Source organism: Oculina patagonica, chromosome 9, assembly GCF_052425735.1.
Source record: "Oculina patagonica isolate OP01 chromosome 9, crgOcupat, whole genome shotgun sequence".
NCBI lineage: Eukaryota > Metazoa > Cnidaria > Anthozoa > Scleractinia > Oculinidae > Oculina > Oculina patagonica.
The window spans coordinates 776,379-792,973 of NC_135766.1; the positions used below are offsets into that span (position 1 = coordinate 776,379).

The 16,595-nt window shown below is 38.1% G+C and overlaps 2 protein-coding genes across 3 annotated transcripts in view; one reads left to right on the forward strand and one right to left on the reverse strand.

Annotated features, from left to right (window-relative positions):
- The first annotated feature begins 26 nt into the window (after window positions 1-26).
- Window positions 27-10,634, forward strand: LOC144665304 (U5 small nuclear ribonucleoprotein 40 kDa protein-like). Of its 2 annotated transcripts, XR_013572912.1 has the most exons (13): window positions 27-341; window positions 470-526; window positions 2,342-2,414; window positions 3,283-3,376; window positions 4,268-4,433; window positions 4,901-4,954; window positions 5,162-5,230; window positions 5,726-5,846; window positions 6,536-6,618; window positions 6,975-7,036; window positions 7,499-7,602; window positions 9,569-9,849; window positions 10,224-10,634. XR_013572912.1 is itself a non-coding variant. In XM_078526527.1 (12 exons), the coding sequence occupies exons 1-12, from the start codon at window positions 231-233 to the stop codon at window positions 9,619-9,621; spliced, it is 1,047 nt and encodes a 348-aa protein (XP_078382653.1). In that variant the 5' UTR covers window positions 27-230; the 3' UTR covers window positions 9,622-10,634. The 2 variants fall into 2 exon arrangements, 1 of the variants encoding a protein (XP_078382653.1); XM_078526527.1 differs by having other exon boundaries at window positions 9,569-10,634.
- The window catches only part of LOC144665272 (uncharacterized), a 39,443-nt gene continuing 33,350 nt past the window's right edge, over window positions 10,503-16,595 (reverse strand). The window contains exon 12 of the mRNA XM_078526488.1: window positions 10,503-12,345. Within this exon, the coding sequence (XP_078382614.1) occupies window positions 12,223-12,345 (123 nt within the window). The 3' untranslated portion in view covers window positions 10,503-12,222. The remainder of the gene's footprint in view (window positions 12,346-16,595) is intronic.

Here is a 16,595-nt window from a genome sequence, read left to right on the forward strand (position 1 = left end):
GGGCCCGAACTAAAGAATGTTAGAAGTTGACGTAAAATATAATTGAAATATTTCACTGACTTAGTCAGTCAAAAAAGCAACGGCTTTCTGTGATTTACAAAAATTTGAAAGCTGAAAGCATAAAAGATCAACAAAAGCGTGGGCACATTTCGATTATTTCTGCACGACGTCAACCTCATTCATTTTATCGAGCCCGCGATTTTTCATCGAGACAACGAAATTTGTCAAAAATGGCGTCCAAACGAAAGTTTGCTGGAGAGAATAGTGGAGCTCTTGTTCCCGTGAAAAAGCCGAAACAACATGAATTGGCTTTAGTGAACCAAGGAGGCGCTATACAAGCAGTATGTATAGAAATATGTTGCGACTGATGTTCATTTTGATGGCGTTTTGTTTACACGTGGTTTGTGAGTTTGAATCATTTGCCGGACTGTTCTAATAATCAAACTTTTGTTAATACTTGTCCTGCTAGCTTCCTCAAAGAACATCCAGCCTTGAAGCTCCCATTATGCTACTTAGTGGACACGAGGTATGTACATTTTGATATTTCCATTTGATATACTCTGGTAGTAAAGTTTATGGCGAGCTTTGTTTACACATATCGCTTCAATCATAATTTACACATCATGCACTTCACTGGATCGTTATATAAACTTTCTTTATATGTTTCTTAGAAAAGTACGACTCGTGCAAAAAATGATTTCAATTCATTCCCACTCTCACTAGGTATATTTTAGAGCTGGGTAAAGTGTTACTAATAGACTCTATGCAAATATGGCTGCCGTTAATTTTCGTCTCTCAGAAGAATCATTTGTCAACAAAATTAAATTACTGTAACTTAAAGATCAGGTCAAAGTTAATCAGTGTGGGAAGTTTCAAGGCTATAGTTTTATTTAATGGGAAGTTACTGGGACATTTATATGGCCAAAAACATGAAAACGAGGCTAGGCAGGCCAGAGTGACTTTTTCCATACAAATCTCTTAAATTTTAATCAGTCACAAATCTGCAGCTTTTTAACCAAAAACACTGAAACGTCTAATTATAGCATGTTATTTCATATGTTTTCAAGTGTTACCATCAGCTTTTTCAGAAACTTGACCAAACAACACAATTAAATGACAACCATTTTTGCATAAGGTCTATGTTTAGGTAATATTCTGGTAATATTACATGTACAGTCTGTTGCCCAGTTTCCGGCCGGTACCAGTTTCCGGCCAAAAAATACATTCGTCGGTTATTTTCATAGTAATCTTTTATTTTCGTCCACCGAAGCTTTCCTACAGAAAAAGGAACATTTCCGCTACAAATTGATGGTTCTGGCAGGCTTTTTGGTCACGTAACAGACGAGCAAGGTCGAGCTTTGTTTACGCGAGTAAACGTTAGGCGACTAATTTTTGCGCTTTTCACTGCACATCAAAGCTACCGTACATAAACAAAGAGCTCGTTTCGTAGGAAACTTTTCGAGAAGCTTCGTAATTTTTTGACAGAATTTAGATTAAAGATGAAAGTGATTAGGGGTTCTGTCATCACAAGCCAGAATTCAGCTGTTTCTGAATTTCAGAAGTCAGAGTTTTAACAAAGATTTGGACTCGTTGTGCCAGTTTCCGGCCACCAAGTAGCACATTGTTCAAAAGCATTTTTATTAAGTGAAATAACTGAATTTTAGTATCTCCTGCTCGAGAAATTTATGAAATGAAATCTAGCAAAGAGTACAAAAGCGGCTAAAGCAAGCATAGCGTGATAAACTACAACATTTATATGTATACACTGCCAAAGCATCCTAACAAGCGAAAGAAAAGGTAACGGGTCATTGACGAGGAAATATTCTATAAAACGCCAGGCGAGAAAGCAAATTCGAATAAACTGATATTGAAACTTACTTTTTGTTTGCCAAGGGACTTACAAGTCACTGTCAAGTCGGTTTCAGTCGAGCGGTTGTAGGGAAAAATGTGTTTTAGTTCGACGGCCGGAAACTGGACCACCTGGCCGGAAACTGGGCAACTTACTAGTTCTGCAAAAAATGGCATAATTTCTTTAATACTTGTCGTGCACAGCCAATTTTTGTCCATTTTTAAGGTAAGTAAATGAACTGTCTTTGAACAAAAAATGAGTAACTTTCCGTGCATAAATGAGAAGTTATAGCGATTACAAACTAGAGTGGCCGGAAACTGGGCAAGAGACTGTAATTGTCAGCTGTCAGTAATATACATGTATATTAAACATATACTGAAAGTGGTTTATGGGCCACTATGAGATATAAAACATTCTGTAGTTGCTCCAATACAAAACAAACAAAAAGCATGAACTTACCTAGTAATTGATATTGTTTCATTTCACCTTTAGGGAGAGATTTTTACTGCAAGATTTCACCCTGCAGGAGATACAATGGCCTCAGCAGGATTTGATCGACTAATTTGTAAGTTCAAGAACAAAGATCTATCAATCTGGGGCCAGTTGTTCAAAAGGGCAGATAATGCTATCCACATAAATCAATATCCAGTGAATATAAAGTGTTGAAAAAATTCACTGGATAGTAATTTATCTGGTAAATAACATTAACCATGATTCTTTGGACAGCTGGAGCCTGGTTACAGTACTTGCCATGCATGGTATTTTTTTGCATTACAGTCAACTCTCTCTAAGACGGACACCGTCGGGACCGGCCTCAACTGTCCGTCTTAGAGAAGTGTCCGCCTTATAGAGAGTCGAGGTAACATGACACCAGAAATTTTGAGATGATAAAGCTAAACAGCTATGCACAATGAATACATGTCTGTTTTAAGTCGCTTACTTTAGTAAAACTTATAAAGTAGAACAAAAACAAAAATCAGGAATTGGACTCGTTTGTTCATTTCAAACGGTAATACTGTAAGTAGAAAACTACCTCTTTGGTGCCCATACACTAACGTAGAGAAATAATGCGTTATAGCGGATTGTTTTTGGTAAGTTTGGTATTCTAAAGGCGTTGACTTATATTACTTTGCCATACATCGATACTAAGTTTTGAGGTATAATTCACTAAAAGAATCACCTTTTGTGCGTGTCTGTTTGCGGTTTCAAAGTGTCCGTTGTCCGTCTTAGAGAGGTGTCCGTCTTACAGAGAGTTTTGTTACAGTAAAATGACTGAAAAACGGCAGGGACCATCACTGGGTGTCCATCTTATGGAGGTGTCCGTCTTATAGAGGTGTCCGTTAAGAGGGAGTTGACTGTACTGGATTTTTTAGATTTTGCTCAACCTTCTATGTACATGTACAGTGAAGTATTTTTGTTATGCCTCCTTTCAGATCTTTGGAATGTTTATGGAGAATGTGAGAATTTTGCCGTCCTTAAAGGTCATACAGGTGCTGTCATGGAACTACATTTCTCTTTGGATGGGAGGTATTTTTATATTTTATTTTTATTTTTTAGCATAGTGATTGTAAAGCGCTATGAAAGATTAGCTAAATAGCGCTATAGAAATGATTATTATTATTATTATTATTATTATAGAAACAACCCTCTAAAATGTATGAAAATTGAATGTTACCGTCAATAAAGTGAGAAATCTTTACCTTAACACAAAAATCATGTGACTTTGAAATTAAATTTTATAACTGAGTTAAACTCATCAACAATAGATGAGCATGGGGGAGGTGCCTGAGAGCTTGATGGAGCCAAGTGCCGCCAGTAACCATGGCAACCCTGTGAGTGACACCCACCCAGGGGCCGTCACACTGCTAGTCAGTGGAAAACTAACCATACTTACCAAACCAACGGTCCACCAAGTTTTTTCATTAGTGGCCATTTGGCCACAGACTGATCAAGTTTGGTCACCAGTGAAAATTTTAGTCGCTAAATTAAGCTCACGCTTTTAATCCTTCTTCTCAATTTTGGTCACCAGTATTGCAACTTCAGTTCCAATTTAGTTGCCAGCCTTAAAATTTAGTTGCCATGGAAACTAAAATGGTCTTAACTTGGAGGGTTGCTTACCAAAGGGAGGGCAAACGTGTTCTTGTAAGGCAACACAAACCAAATGACCTGAACTCAACATGGGAGTTATCACAAGAGCCTCCTGCCAGGTTAATCAACCACCCCAGATACGTAGAACAGAAACTGGTGGCCAGCTTTGTCTCAAATTTAACTTCACCTACATTTCATTCGGCCACATTTAAACTCCAGACAATGCTGGTCAGCTGTTGTTTGTGGGGATCATGTGCAATGAGTTGCTTTACATGTAAACTAGACTTTGCTTTGATTCTAAAGATTTTAAATTTGCGTTGTGTTATACAGCACCATGTTTACAGCCTCCACAGACAAGACACTGGGTATCTGGGATTATGAAACAGGCACAAGAATTAAGAAATTAAAAGGGCACAGTTCATTTGTAAACAGTTGTTTTCCTTCAAGAAGAGGTCAGCAGTACATTGTGAGTGGGGCTGACGACTGTACAGTGAAGGTATGTTTGTGTTCATGCGATATGTGAAAATAGATTTAGCCAAGCCTAAAAGGGGAGCTGATTTTTTAGTTTGCCCTTTATATAAATCTAAATTGTGTGACCTCCTCCCGCAAAAAGGACTTGAACCCACGAACCAATGGAAAAACCATCTTCTGTTCAACAGTCATGAGACCTCAATAAGTTTCACATCGAAGCCCATGATATGGTCATGTGATACTGGTTAGCAGAATTTTGTCTTGTTTTGACAGAGTCAGTTGACCATAACATGGATGTCCATTATCAAAGATGTACTAAGCTGATGTTAACATGAACGTTAACCTATTTCACGACACAAAATTAGAGAATGCATTCTCTTTTGTCAAATGCAATTAATTGACTTGTAAGTCATTACTCTTCAAACTACAAACTACAATGTATATCTTTTGTAAGTGTAGCATGTAATGTGTAACTTGTATTTTGATTTGCAGTTGTGGGATACAAGAAAAAGAGGCTGTGCCCAAACATTCCAGAACATTTATCAAGTGGGTGGTTTGCTTTCTGTCTACGTACATTTTTTAAACACTGTGCATTACATTATTCATTGATAAGGTCATGCAGGAATCAACGTCTTTCAAACAATTTGTATTGCAAACTTTTGACCTTCAGACAGCAAACACCAAATGCTTGTTAACATTGTAATAATGGTAAAGGAGCTATTTGATAATAATTCTGTGCATCATTGTCTACAGGTAACTGCAGTTTCATTTAATGATACCAGTGATCAGATTCTTTCTGGTGGAATAGACAATGAAATTAAGGTGAGCGAGAGTTCGTCTACGTGACCACAGTAAAACAACAACACAATGTTCAACACTAATACTTAAACAACCTGTTGAGTTCCTCTCAGATACATGTTTGTTGGTACAGTGGCCTATAAATGACCTGATAAAACCAGCTATTTACTGTAATGTGGGCAAAGAACAACTAGTACACTAATTTGTAAAATCACACATACACACAGACAACTTGACTTTGATGAGTCCTGTATAATACATTATAAGATTATGCAGGGCCGTCACCACCAGGGTTGGGGGGGGGGGGGGCAGTTGCCCCTGCCAGGAAAACTATTACTAAGAAAAATAAGGAAAAATAAAAAAAAAAATAAAAAAAAAACGTTACCCTTGCCAGGAAAACTTGCCCCGACAGACAAAAAATCCTAGGTACGCCCCGTTATGATGCACATCATACAGAGTACATGCCATCATAGATCTTCATTATCCTTCAATTGATTTTTTACTCATTTCTATCTTTAGGTATGGGATCTTAGGAAAAATGATGTCTTGTACAAGATGTCTGGACACACGGACACTGTCACTGGTCTTCGACTGAGTCCTGATGGCTCTTTTATTCTCTCCAATGCAATGGATAACACAGGTTGGTAACAAAAAAAATCTTAATTAATGAGCTTTAAATACCTAGATTTTTACTTCCTGTAAGCGTTGCAACTTTGGATTTCCACTTCTGGAACTATTTGCGACTAGACTTGCTAAGTTGAGTTGTCATTGAAGATGGACAACTTGAGTCAATGCAGGTGTATCCGACATGGATAATTTATCTTTAACTATTGAACTCTCTGCTGAGTACCCCTCTCATAAACACTCAGTTTCCTTTGGTATGGGGACAGATAAATTTATTGACTACCAGCCTCAACCTTTCAGTTAATTCGTAAATTTCGTAGTTTTTGTCAAGACCCCTCAGATATTTTGGTCTTGATGAAAAATTGCAAAAAATTGCAATTTTTGTAAAAATCCGTAATTTTCATAAATTTCGTAGTTTTTGTTAAGACCTCTCAGATATTTTGGTCTTGACGAAAATTGCGAAATTTTGCAATTTTTTGTATTTTTAGTAATTTCGCAGATTTCATAAGACTGTAGCAAAAAAACGCTAAATTTGTATAAATCGTAACTGCATGCATTTCTTCAAGTTAACACAAGTGGAGAGCTCTTCTGTGGTACTTGGATAAATATATTACATTTATTAATAATAAATTTTACATTTTTAAATTAATTTTCTTGAAATGATATTTTAACTAAATAAATTTGAAAATCTTGTTATCTTATCAGTTCGCATGTGGGACATTCGTCCGTTCGCTCCTATGGAAAGATGTCTGAAGGTCTTCACCGGGGCTCAGCATAACTTTGAAAAGGTAACTACAACTTGATTATTGCGGTTTTCAGTGAAATGCGAACTCTGAAATTCAAAATCCAACCAACGATTGCGGTTTTTGCTGCCGTCAATCATGATTATGGCAACTGCCAAGGAGCAATCATTTATGACAAACAGAAACAAACAAAATGGATCAAAATCTACCAATCACAACTGACATCCCGAGAGGTCCGCTAAGATGATTGACAGAAGCAAGAAATGTAAACCGGTGGTTGAGGATTGAACTTCAGAGTTCGCATTTCACTGAAAAGCGCAATAAAAAATGTTTTTCTACATTTTAAATGGTCTTTCTTCAGAGATTAAAGTGCATAAATTACTTTTCAATTCATGTTCCAGAATTTAATCAAGTGTTCGTGGTCACCAGATGGGCTCATGATATCATCAGGATCTGCCGACAGGTAAAGTAGTCATGATATTCAATGTACACATTAAATCATTGAAGATGAATTGTTCAACAATGACACGAAAACGGGACAAAGTACAAATCTGAGTCCCAGACGGGAATCGAACCCAGAGCCTCGCAGATACCAGTTGGGAGCTCTAACCAACTGATCGTGAGCTACGAGAGACTCGTGGCTATCTGGACCATTCGCTAGGTTGATATGTGACACGCATCCTGCATACTGCTAGCATCAGCAATGTCGAAATCATCAAGTGTGTAGTTAATAGTAAAGATTGTAAATTTTAAGCTCGGTGATACATAATAAAGATAATTGTTCAACAATGACACGAGCATAGGACAAGTAAAAAATCTGAGTCCCAGACGGGAATATAGAATTCTTGGATGTAGATCCCAGATACCAGTTAAACGCTCTTTGCTGCCTGTTATTAATACTTCAAATTTGTTGCCCTTGCTTTAGATTTGTATATGTTTGGGATACAAACTCTAGAAGAATTCTGTACAAGTTACCGGGACATGACGGATCAGTGAATGATGTGGACTTCCATCCTAATGAATTAATTTGTAAGTGTAATCTTTCACGTTATCCGTTCGTTTAGCCCCCATGGTGATAAAGTCTGCTAGCAATGGAGTCGGATTCGGAGTTGTAAGAGAACTTACGATTTAGTGACAACCGAAAAAATCGTTAAACCATCAAAATTTAGTTGTTAAACTCATGCAGTAATTAAGCCTTTGACGTCTGTTCACCCGTTGAGAAATTACATGGAGTTTAGCGGACTTACTTTGGAAGCCCGTTTTTGCAGGAACAACCCTTTGACCGGGCAAATAACCGGCACGCATACATGCATGCACAGGTGATGACGCTTTACAATGTTGATCCCAGAAATTGCATTTTTTATTTATTTTAATTTTTGATTTGCTTTAACTACAAAACGAACTTGCAATACATTACATACGTACAGTATAATAAAATAAGCACATTCAATTATTATGAACTTCATCATTTGGCAACAGAAAGGCCCAGGATTGATTTCCACACAAAGTCGATACTGAAGATTGTGTGACATTTTCGTATTGAAATGTAATCAAGTCAACACCGCTAACAAGAATCACTTGCATGTATTTATGCAACTTATCAAACAAAACATTTTAGATCAGCTAAATCAGCAATTGGGTAGAAATTCTTTTAGAATTCTGGCTTCTCATACAAATAGGAATACAGATACCGTCACTGTTTTATTTTTAATGGCTTGAGATAAATATTATCTAAAACAGAAAAAGGAAGATGGCGAGTTGCGAAGGAAAGAGGAAATAACATTAACCTAAACTTACATTATTATCGATAACAATGCACGCCAAAACAAACAAAGATCAGATAGCTCACCTTTGCAATCTAAACAAGATACTGCCATCGGTTGGCCTTTTTATACTGGAACGGTCTCAAAAGTTATGACACTAACCGGCCTTCACTCGTCAAATAGCCTGTTCCAGGCGTTCGGTTAGTTGAGAAGTGGCACGAGGAACGGCGAGCGAAAAAATGGGAACAGGCTACTCGTCAAATTCTTATCGCGTATGCCGATTTTGATGAATACACGTACAACTGTTAAAAAGTTCTGTAAGCGAGCTCACAATTATCCAGTACATCATTCTCTCCTGACCCCATACCTCCGTTCCACTGTAGAAATCAAACGCGTTTTGCATGATGTACGCTCTAAGTTGATTCATACTCATGACAATCAAAGATGGCGTACCGAAACTGAGTAAACAATCAAATTGCATAGTCCCCAGTGCTACTCGGTTGGAGTAATCGTAACATTGCCCGTCCACGGGCGACAACATATAGGCGTCACCGCCTAAAAATGAACTAAAAGTAATAAAAAAAGAAAGAACATTTTAGAGTTCACCTGGTTTTCATTCTTCTCAAACAACAGTCAAAAAACTCATTCCTTTATTAAAAGCAAAAGCCAAAAAAATAGGTAGCATGAAATTTTGTCGTGACAAAATTTACATGAACTCATAAGGACTCTACGACTTTTTTCTGTAGGGTGTGTTTTGGGAAAATCCAAATCCGTTTTTATTTTTATCAAAAAAAAAACATGGATTGGAAATTCGACAAATCCGTATTTTGAACAGATTGATAACGGTGACCTCAAGGTCTAGACTATAAAAAAGATAAAAGCTTAAATTGGGCAAAAGGCTGCTTTCACGGAGTTGAGTTTGTTACATTTTGTGTCGTTCCATTTCAAAGTTGTTATACTTATGTGAGTTGATACGTCAAAACGTCTTACATTTTTGGTCAAAATTTGCTACAGTTTGCATTGTTACATTTTGCGTCATAACATGCTTGTTTTCGTGGGGGGGGGGGGGGAGGGCTTATTAGACTGTTTCAATCAGTTCTTATTTAGTAAATCGTTGCATTGTTTGGATCATTGTAATTGTCCATCAATATTACTCACAGACCCAGTATATAGCGTTAATTTCAAAGTTTTACTCCATCAAGTCAGATTTAAAAAACCGTTTTCCTTTTCAGTAATGTCCTGCGGAAGTGACAAGAAGATCTACCTGGGAGAGTTACAAGCGTGACTTAAAAAGCAGATGCCAGTCTGTGAACAGTGAATTGTAACCCTTCTGCTGACAGTAACTCTTCATGTAAAACATATCAGAATTTCATCTACTACATCTGTTGGATGAAAACGGCCCCTTGAGTTTCCTTATATTTTTGTATTACTCTTTAGCTCGAATGCCAACTTGCACATAAACCCCGGTAACTCGAACTCTGAAGGGAAATGAAAAACAGTTCGACTTAGCGGGGTCGATTGAATACTGTTTTTTTAGCACTTCAGTATACGGTATCACAGTGCAAATTAACCTTGTCTCGTCAGAAACTCTAACAAGACCATACATATTTATGATAAGAGTGGAAAGTGACTGTCAAATACATGATCAGTTCGTTGAAATCCGATTATACTGTACGACCGACAAGAAGAACCAATGGGATATTTCAATGGGTATCCGTGGAGAGTTGCGAGAACCGGAATTCGAGTTATCGGGGTAAATTTTACCTAAATCTTGATCAAGGGAAACGAAATTTAGTTCGAGTTAGCGGGCTTTTCGAGTTATCCCAGTTCAAGTTAACAGAGTAAAAACGACTGAAAAAGTGGGGTCAAATCCAAGAGAAATGAAAGTTAGTTCGAGTTATCCGAATTCGAGTTACTGGGGTTCTACTGTAATTCTTACTCGTCTCCATACATCCCCTCCCACCACTAGTTTGGCGAGTTTGATTTGATCCAGGATCACAACAATAAAATTTACCCCCCCCCCCCCACCCCAGTCTGTAATTCCCTCAATCATCCTACTTACCCCTTCCCCTTTTTACCCGTGCTACGCAGGCTCCAGCAAAACAGTCGGGTTACGAATTAGTCAACTTGCATGTAAGAAAGGAACTCACTTTTTCAAGATCGTTGTACAAACAAGTTTTATTAAAAACTTACTGTACAGATGAAGTGCATTGTAACCTCCCTATTGGCTGAGCATTTTTAATGCATTGGGCGTTTTATGTGTATGTAAATAAAGTAAACTGAAAGATGTTTTGATTATATTGAATACATGTCTTTTTATTGATATTTACATGATATTGTATTATGGGGTTCAAAGGGTGGATAACGCTATCCATCTGATAAATCGGCTATCCAGTGGATAACTGTCACACAAAACCTACTTCGCTATCCACTGGATAGCGATTTATCGGAGGTGGATAGCGTTATCCACCATTTGAACAACTGGGGTCAGGTATACAGCATGGGGAAAGCTTACCATTACAATGAGTTGAAAATTAAATACAACCTACTTTAACGTACTATACAGTATACATTACATTCTACTAAATTCAAGTTTTGTTGAAAGCACCTAAAAGAGTGATAGTCTACAAAAAAAGACACACAGACTTTTTATGAATCGTTTTTAAAACTCTAACCTGAATTTGTTGTTCATTAATGTAATGTCTATTAATTTTTATACTTGTCAGTTGTGGCAAGTCGACCTTCAGTGCTTAGTCAAGTTACAAAAAATATTTTGTATGTTGCTTCAACATATGTAACCAAAATAATGTTGAAAATGACTTTTGGAAAACCTATTTCTGCCTGCAGAAAAAATTACACAGTACTTCTTAAGCACTGTGATCAATTCATCGCCTTATCTGAAATAATAAAAAAATAATAATCCTAAATTTGTAAGCAGGCACAGGAATTAAGTCTGGATATCATAAGGAAAAAAATTGACAACCCATCTCTTAGAGATGTGATTTAGACACATTTTCTACTACTGTAAATAGTTTTACTTTCCATTGACCTATTTCACTTGCCATAATGGCTCACAAAAACCTAGCAAGGCTGCAAAATACAAAAAAATATATACTTTTAGAACACTGTAAATGCTACACTTTCACTAAAATGTCCTACAATTGTTACTTTTGTAAGATTTAAAAAGATCTTATTTAGATTATTCGAGTACATTATCCAGATAACATACAAATTATCCTAACTGGTCTCCATACATTGGTTCTAACCCTAATTTCGAGAAGTAATTTTTATACACTGTGACCTACGGGTTTACTACGTGCAGGTAAAATAGTTTTATAACACGAGATGAAAATTCATAGCCTATTAAATTTGACTAAGCATAACCTTCATACAATCAGTCTAGCAGCAACAGAAACTATTAGATGAAATGCTATGCTGTTTAAAGGGGCTAGGGCACGGTAATTCAATTAATTCCATTTATTTTCGTTAATTAAGAGCTGTAAACTTTCAAATTGGCAGAGCAATTAAAAGTCATTTATTGGTTAAAATCACGGCCACATTGAGCATTGTAAATGGCACTTTCATACAAATTAAGATAAACTTGAAAAAAGTCGGGCCGACATTTTTGAAGTTTACACGAACGCAATCCGTTTTAATCTTCTCGAATTTTTGCCCATCCATGCCCCTTTTTGGCCTTTCTGTGTTTCTTTTGAGTTCTTCTACAGTTTTTAGTCGTTATTGTGATATTTCAGTTAATTCTATGACCAAGGCCGAAATTGCCTAAAATTGCGTGACATAGCCCCTTTAACCAAGCATAATCTTCACTCAATCGGTCTAGCGGCAACAGAAACTAAACAATGTGCCAAATGTCTTCAAACTGAAAATGTTACGAAGAAGTTAAGCTGTGACCAGAAGCCACGTGATACCAGTAGTAAATCTGTTTGGATTTGAACCAGCTGTAAGAGTTATCAAACACCAAACAATACTCTCCTGCATCAGTTGCTAGTACCTGAGGGAAGGCAAAACAAGAAAAATGTCACAAATGTATACCTTATTACATACAGTCGAACCCCTATTAAGCGGCCACCCATTAAGCGGCCACCCCCTATTAAGCGGCCAGATACTTAAGTCCCGAAAATATTGTCAGTATAATACTGTTAATAAAACCCCTTTTAAGCGGCCACCCCTATTAAGCGCCCGCGGCCAGCTTTCTGCCGTCCCGGTGAGCGTTCTTCTATTGTTTTTACCTCTATTTAGCGGCCAATAAGAATGTAATATGCGGTGTTTAAATTATATTTCACAGACTCCGTTCGAAATATATGAGAAAACAAATGGTAGGAATTTCCCAGTTAGTGCTTCAAACCACTTTTTAACGCTAAAAATAAAAGGGGTACCCCCTTAAAAGCAAAACAAGGGCCTGGGTCTACCCATAAGGCCCTGGTGCCTAGGTCCCGCGGACCCATGATCCTTCGCTGGCTTTTTTTCCTTGTGCTTCAAACCCTACGGTAAGTATTTGCCCTTTATCTTGTATTTTTGCTAATGTTTTACCTTTTCAGGCTATTCCTCTGTGTTTTTGGCACAGCAGGTTTCTTTTTAGCGATATTTTGTCGCTCTTCAGATATATTGCATCGCTGAAGATATCCATTTGGCAACACAAAGTCGCATAGAAGGACTCGTTGCTGGTCGCCATCTTCCCGCCGAAACTGTTTCGGCGTCTGCCTGAAATACGTGATGAATGGTCCTGCCAAACGACGCAAAGACCTTTCACGTAGAAGACGATGATACTCTTCAGGAGATTCTTCTCTCGCTCGAGAGTCTTTACGAGCGAATAGATTCGCTGCGAACAAGTTCAGTCTGATGATCTGTCGATTATGGCTAATGACTCGTCAGGATAGAAGTTCAGCGAACCTTTGGCGACCGATAAGTCATTTGGACTTCTGCTGCGCCCGTTCGGGCACCTGTGGAGCCTATTTAGGCACCCATAGAGCCTATTCAGGCACCAATATTGCCTATTCAGGAACCAATATCGCCTATTTAGGCACCAATATTGCCTATTGAGGCACCAATAGAGCCCATTGAGGCACCAATAGAGCCTATTCAGGAACCAATATCGCCTATTCAGGCACCAATATTGCCTATTCAGGCACCAATATTGCCTATTCAGGAACCAATATCGCCTATTCAGGCACCAATATTGCCTATTCAGGCACCAATATTGCCTATTCAGGAACCAATATCGCCTATTCAGGCACCAATATTGCCTATTGAGGCACCAATAGAGCCCATTGAGGCACCAATATTGCCTATTCAGGCACCTGTAGAGCCTATTTTAGGCACCCGTCGAGCTTATTAAGGAACAAACCGAGTCTGATAGACATCTAAAGAAGCTGGGAACTCAATGCAGTCTTATAATGATGGCACTCGTAGAGACCATTTAGAAACAAACAGAGTCTGATAAGACATATCTGACGAAGCTGCAAACTTAAGTACAGTATTACAGTGATGATAATGGTCTGTTCGATTCCCAAGTCAACCTCCTGGAAACCATTATCCTCTTTCCCCAAATTTGTGGATACTAACTTTTGCAAATATATATAATTATATATAAGCAATATCTTCTTATTCTGGAAGATTGGCAACTCCTCAAGTGGATGCACTATCTGCTCCCAAAACTTGATCAGCAATTGTCAAATCAAGTTTCCCTTTGAATGAGATATTCTGTCCAAGAAAGGGACAAGGTCCAATGTTCATTGTTTGCCTTGACTTCTAGAATGCCACTGGCCCCATGTATGGTGCCCCTGGTGTATGATTGAGGTCCAACTTATGTGATAATTTATAACCATGTTGCAAGCTTTACCTGCTGGCAGAGCAAATGCTTTTCTGTCTATTTTGAGACATCAGACAGATAAATAGAAACTTAATTTTACCACAGTAAATTTGTTCAAAATTACAACTATGGCTCTTTTTGTTCTCTGCAAACAGTGTTTCTTGCAGCCTGAACCAGGTCGTAACCCTTGCAGAGCTACCCTTAAGCTGTCACCAAAAAAGGGAGATGAAAAGATATGGCGCATTATACAGTCAATACTTTTCTAAACAAAGTTATATAGTTCATTCTTTTGTAGCAAACATCAAGGAGACAGCTTGACCAATTAGCAATCCACTTGATATGTGTATTTGCACCGTTCCAAACTTAGTTGCCAGAATTAGCGTTGACGACGGTCAAAAGGTGAAGTCAATTAGACTCGCACAGTACAATTACTCCTAGCGCCTTGTGACTTAAAAATCGCCCCAAAACCGTACCGTGTATTCTCCACATCATTGCGGGTTCTCAGAAATGAGCCTTCGGTTTTTAATATACCATCCCTATATGTCTCCACCTTTACCCACGTATCGGGTCAGGAGGCTCTTGTATTATTCCAGCACTTCATAGGTTACCACGAAAAGGATCTTTATGAAAGATTTCCCTTTTCACGACACGATTTTTTTCACGGAAGCTCGTTTTCCTGGTACCAAAAACCTAGGACCCATGTGTCTAGTGATAGACCCGATCAAATGAAGTTCATTGTACCGAACCTTTCCAGACGGAAAACATCAGTTGCTTAAAAGCGTCGCTTTTACCAGGAGTTTTTATGTCAAGTACATTTTTTAAGGACTCGTTCATTTCAGTTCTCGTTACGAGTTTTTCTCAAAATTGACTATTTTTTCGTACGGGAATATGTTCCGGTTCAAGACCCGCCCATTCGGCCTGTGTTTGGCCCTACAGAATTGATTAAGCCTCTTTCAACTTTCTTCAAGTGAAAGTCTATTCAAGTCCTTATAAACCTTTGACTTCGGCAACTAAGGAAGTCGTCAAAACACTCTGAAGTGGCTCTCCACCAGTTTTAAGGTTTACAAGTACCCTAGTATTCATATTCCAACATCGGTGCTTACCCTCTTACTGGGTTTCATAATTGTTTTCAATGTTAGTGATTTTACCATTCCGTCAGGAAAAAGCAGCAAGATTCTACACTGTTCTCACTGTCTGCTTCGCGGAATATCACATCGCGAAGCCCATGGCTATCAAATCTTATCGTTCTGATTTTACTAGCCATTTGGCAAATGCCTGTATATTTCCCGCCTTTTGCGTTCTGGTCCTAATAAAAGCCTACAAGTGAACCTGGCGAATACCCATATGTTTATTTGTTTGTTTGTCAGATCGACATTAAACTCAGAGACTTAAGACAGTATCCTGTCGCATTTATTTCACGTTTAGAAGCAGATGATTGCAGATCATGAGATAAGAAAATCGCTTAAAGGGTTTTCCATAACCTCAAAGTTTACATAAGTTTACATTACATGGTGTAATGTAAATTGATTATTATAAATGCATTTTTGGCCTAAAAAACTTTCCTTCATAGCGAAATGTGGACAGTTTTGCAGTGCCAAATTAAATGAAACTTCTCCTTCGAGAAAACGACTGATCTGCTATGAAAGCAAGAGGGAAGTCTGGGTCCACAATTATCCAAATAAGTCGTTTTAAATAATAATAATTATTTATTTTGGTGTATGTCACGTATACCAAGTTTATTGGAACCCGTCTATTTTTTGCCAAGCAAGGGATTACGGTATCACACCGGCAAATGTTACGTTCTTGAACATAACACAAGCGTATCTGTAGCCTATCTAAACTGCCGTTATTACTTACTACACCGCGGCCTCACTTGCCGCGGCAGACGTCGGTAAATCCAGAAAAATCCGCCCGCGCCGCGTCTGTCGGAGTTCCTAGGCGAAATCGCCTTGAGCAAAACCGCGGCAAATGGGTGTATGTTTTCGGGCGGTAGTACACACGTTATTCATTGTTACAAAAAGCTACTATAGCCCCTAACACTTTAAGTTCACCCAGCCAGGAAGTTGTTCTCCCTGAGTTTACATTTATCTCTGACCTCAACTCTCCTAACGGAGTTTTTTGCGGTGTCTTTCTTACTCGCTATATGTTATATTATGCTTAGAAAATCTGATATTTCAGGCTCGATTCAGACAAACCTACAGAAGCATTTTTTGCCCGTCTTTGACCAAGGCAAAAAGCTTTCTCCCAAATAATGTCTTGAACGATATTTAGTTATTTTATCTTTTTAGGAACATACATTCTGTCAACCGTTTAGTTGTTAATTTCAATTAGACTGCCCCACAAACCGTTATAACGCATTGTGGGCTGGCTAGAAAATTTTTATGTGTGCAACAGGAATAGACAGTCATATTTTAAAGCTATGCTAGTGTGTG

What these genes read in the sequence shown, in the direction of transcription:
- LOC144665304 (XM_078526527.1), top strand. Translation starts at nt 231, where the DNA reads ATGGCGTCCAAACGAAAGTTTGCTGGAGAGAATAGTGGAGCTCTTGTT. An exon ending in CATTTCTCTTTGGATGGGAG is followed by an intron (nt 3,377 to 4,267) that starts GTATTTTTATAT and finishes TGTGTTATACAG; the next exon opens with CACCATGTTTACAGCCTCCA. An exon ending in CCATCCTAATGAATTAATTT is followed by an intron (nt 7,603 to 9,568) that starts GTAAGTGTAATC and finishes TTTCCTTTTCAG; the next exon opens with TAATGTCCTGCGGAAGTGAC.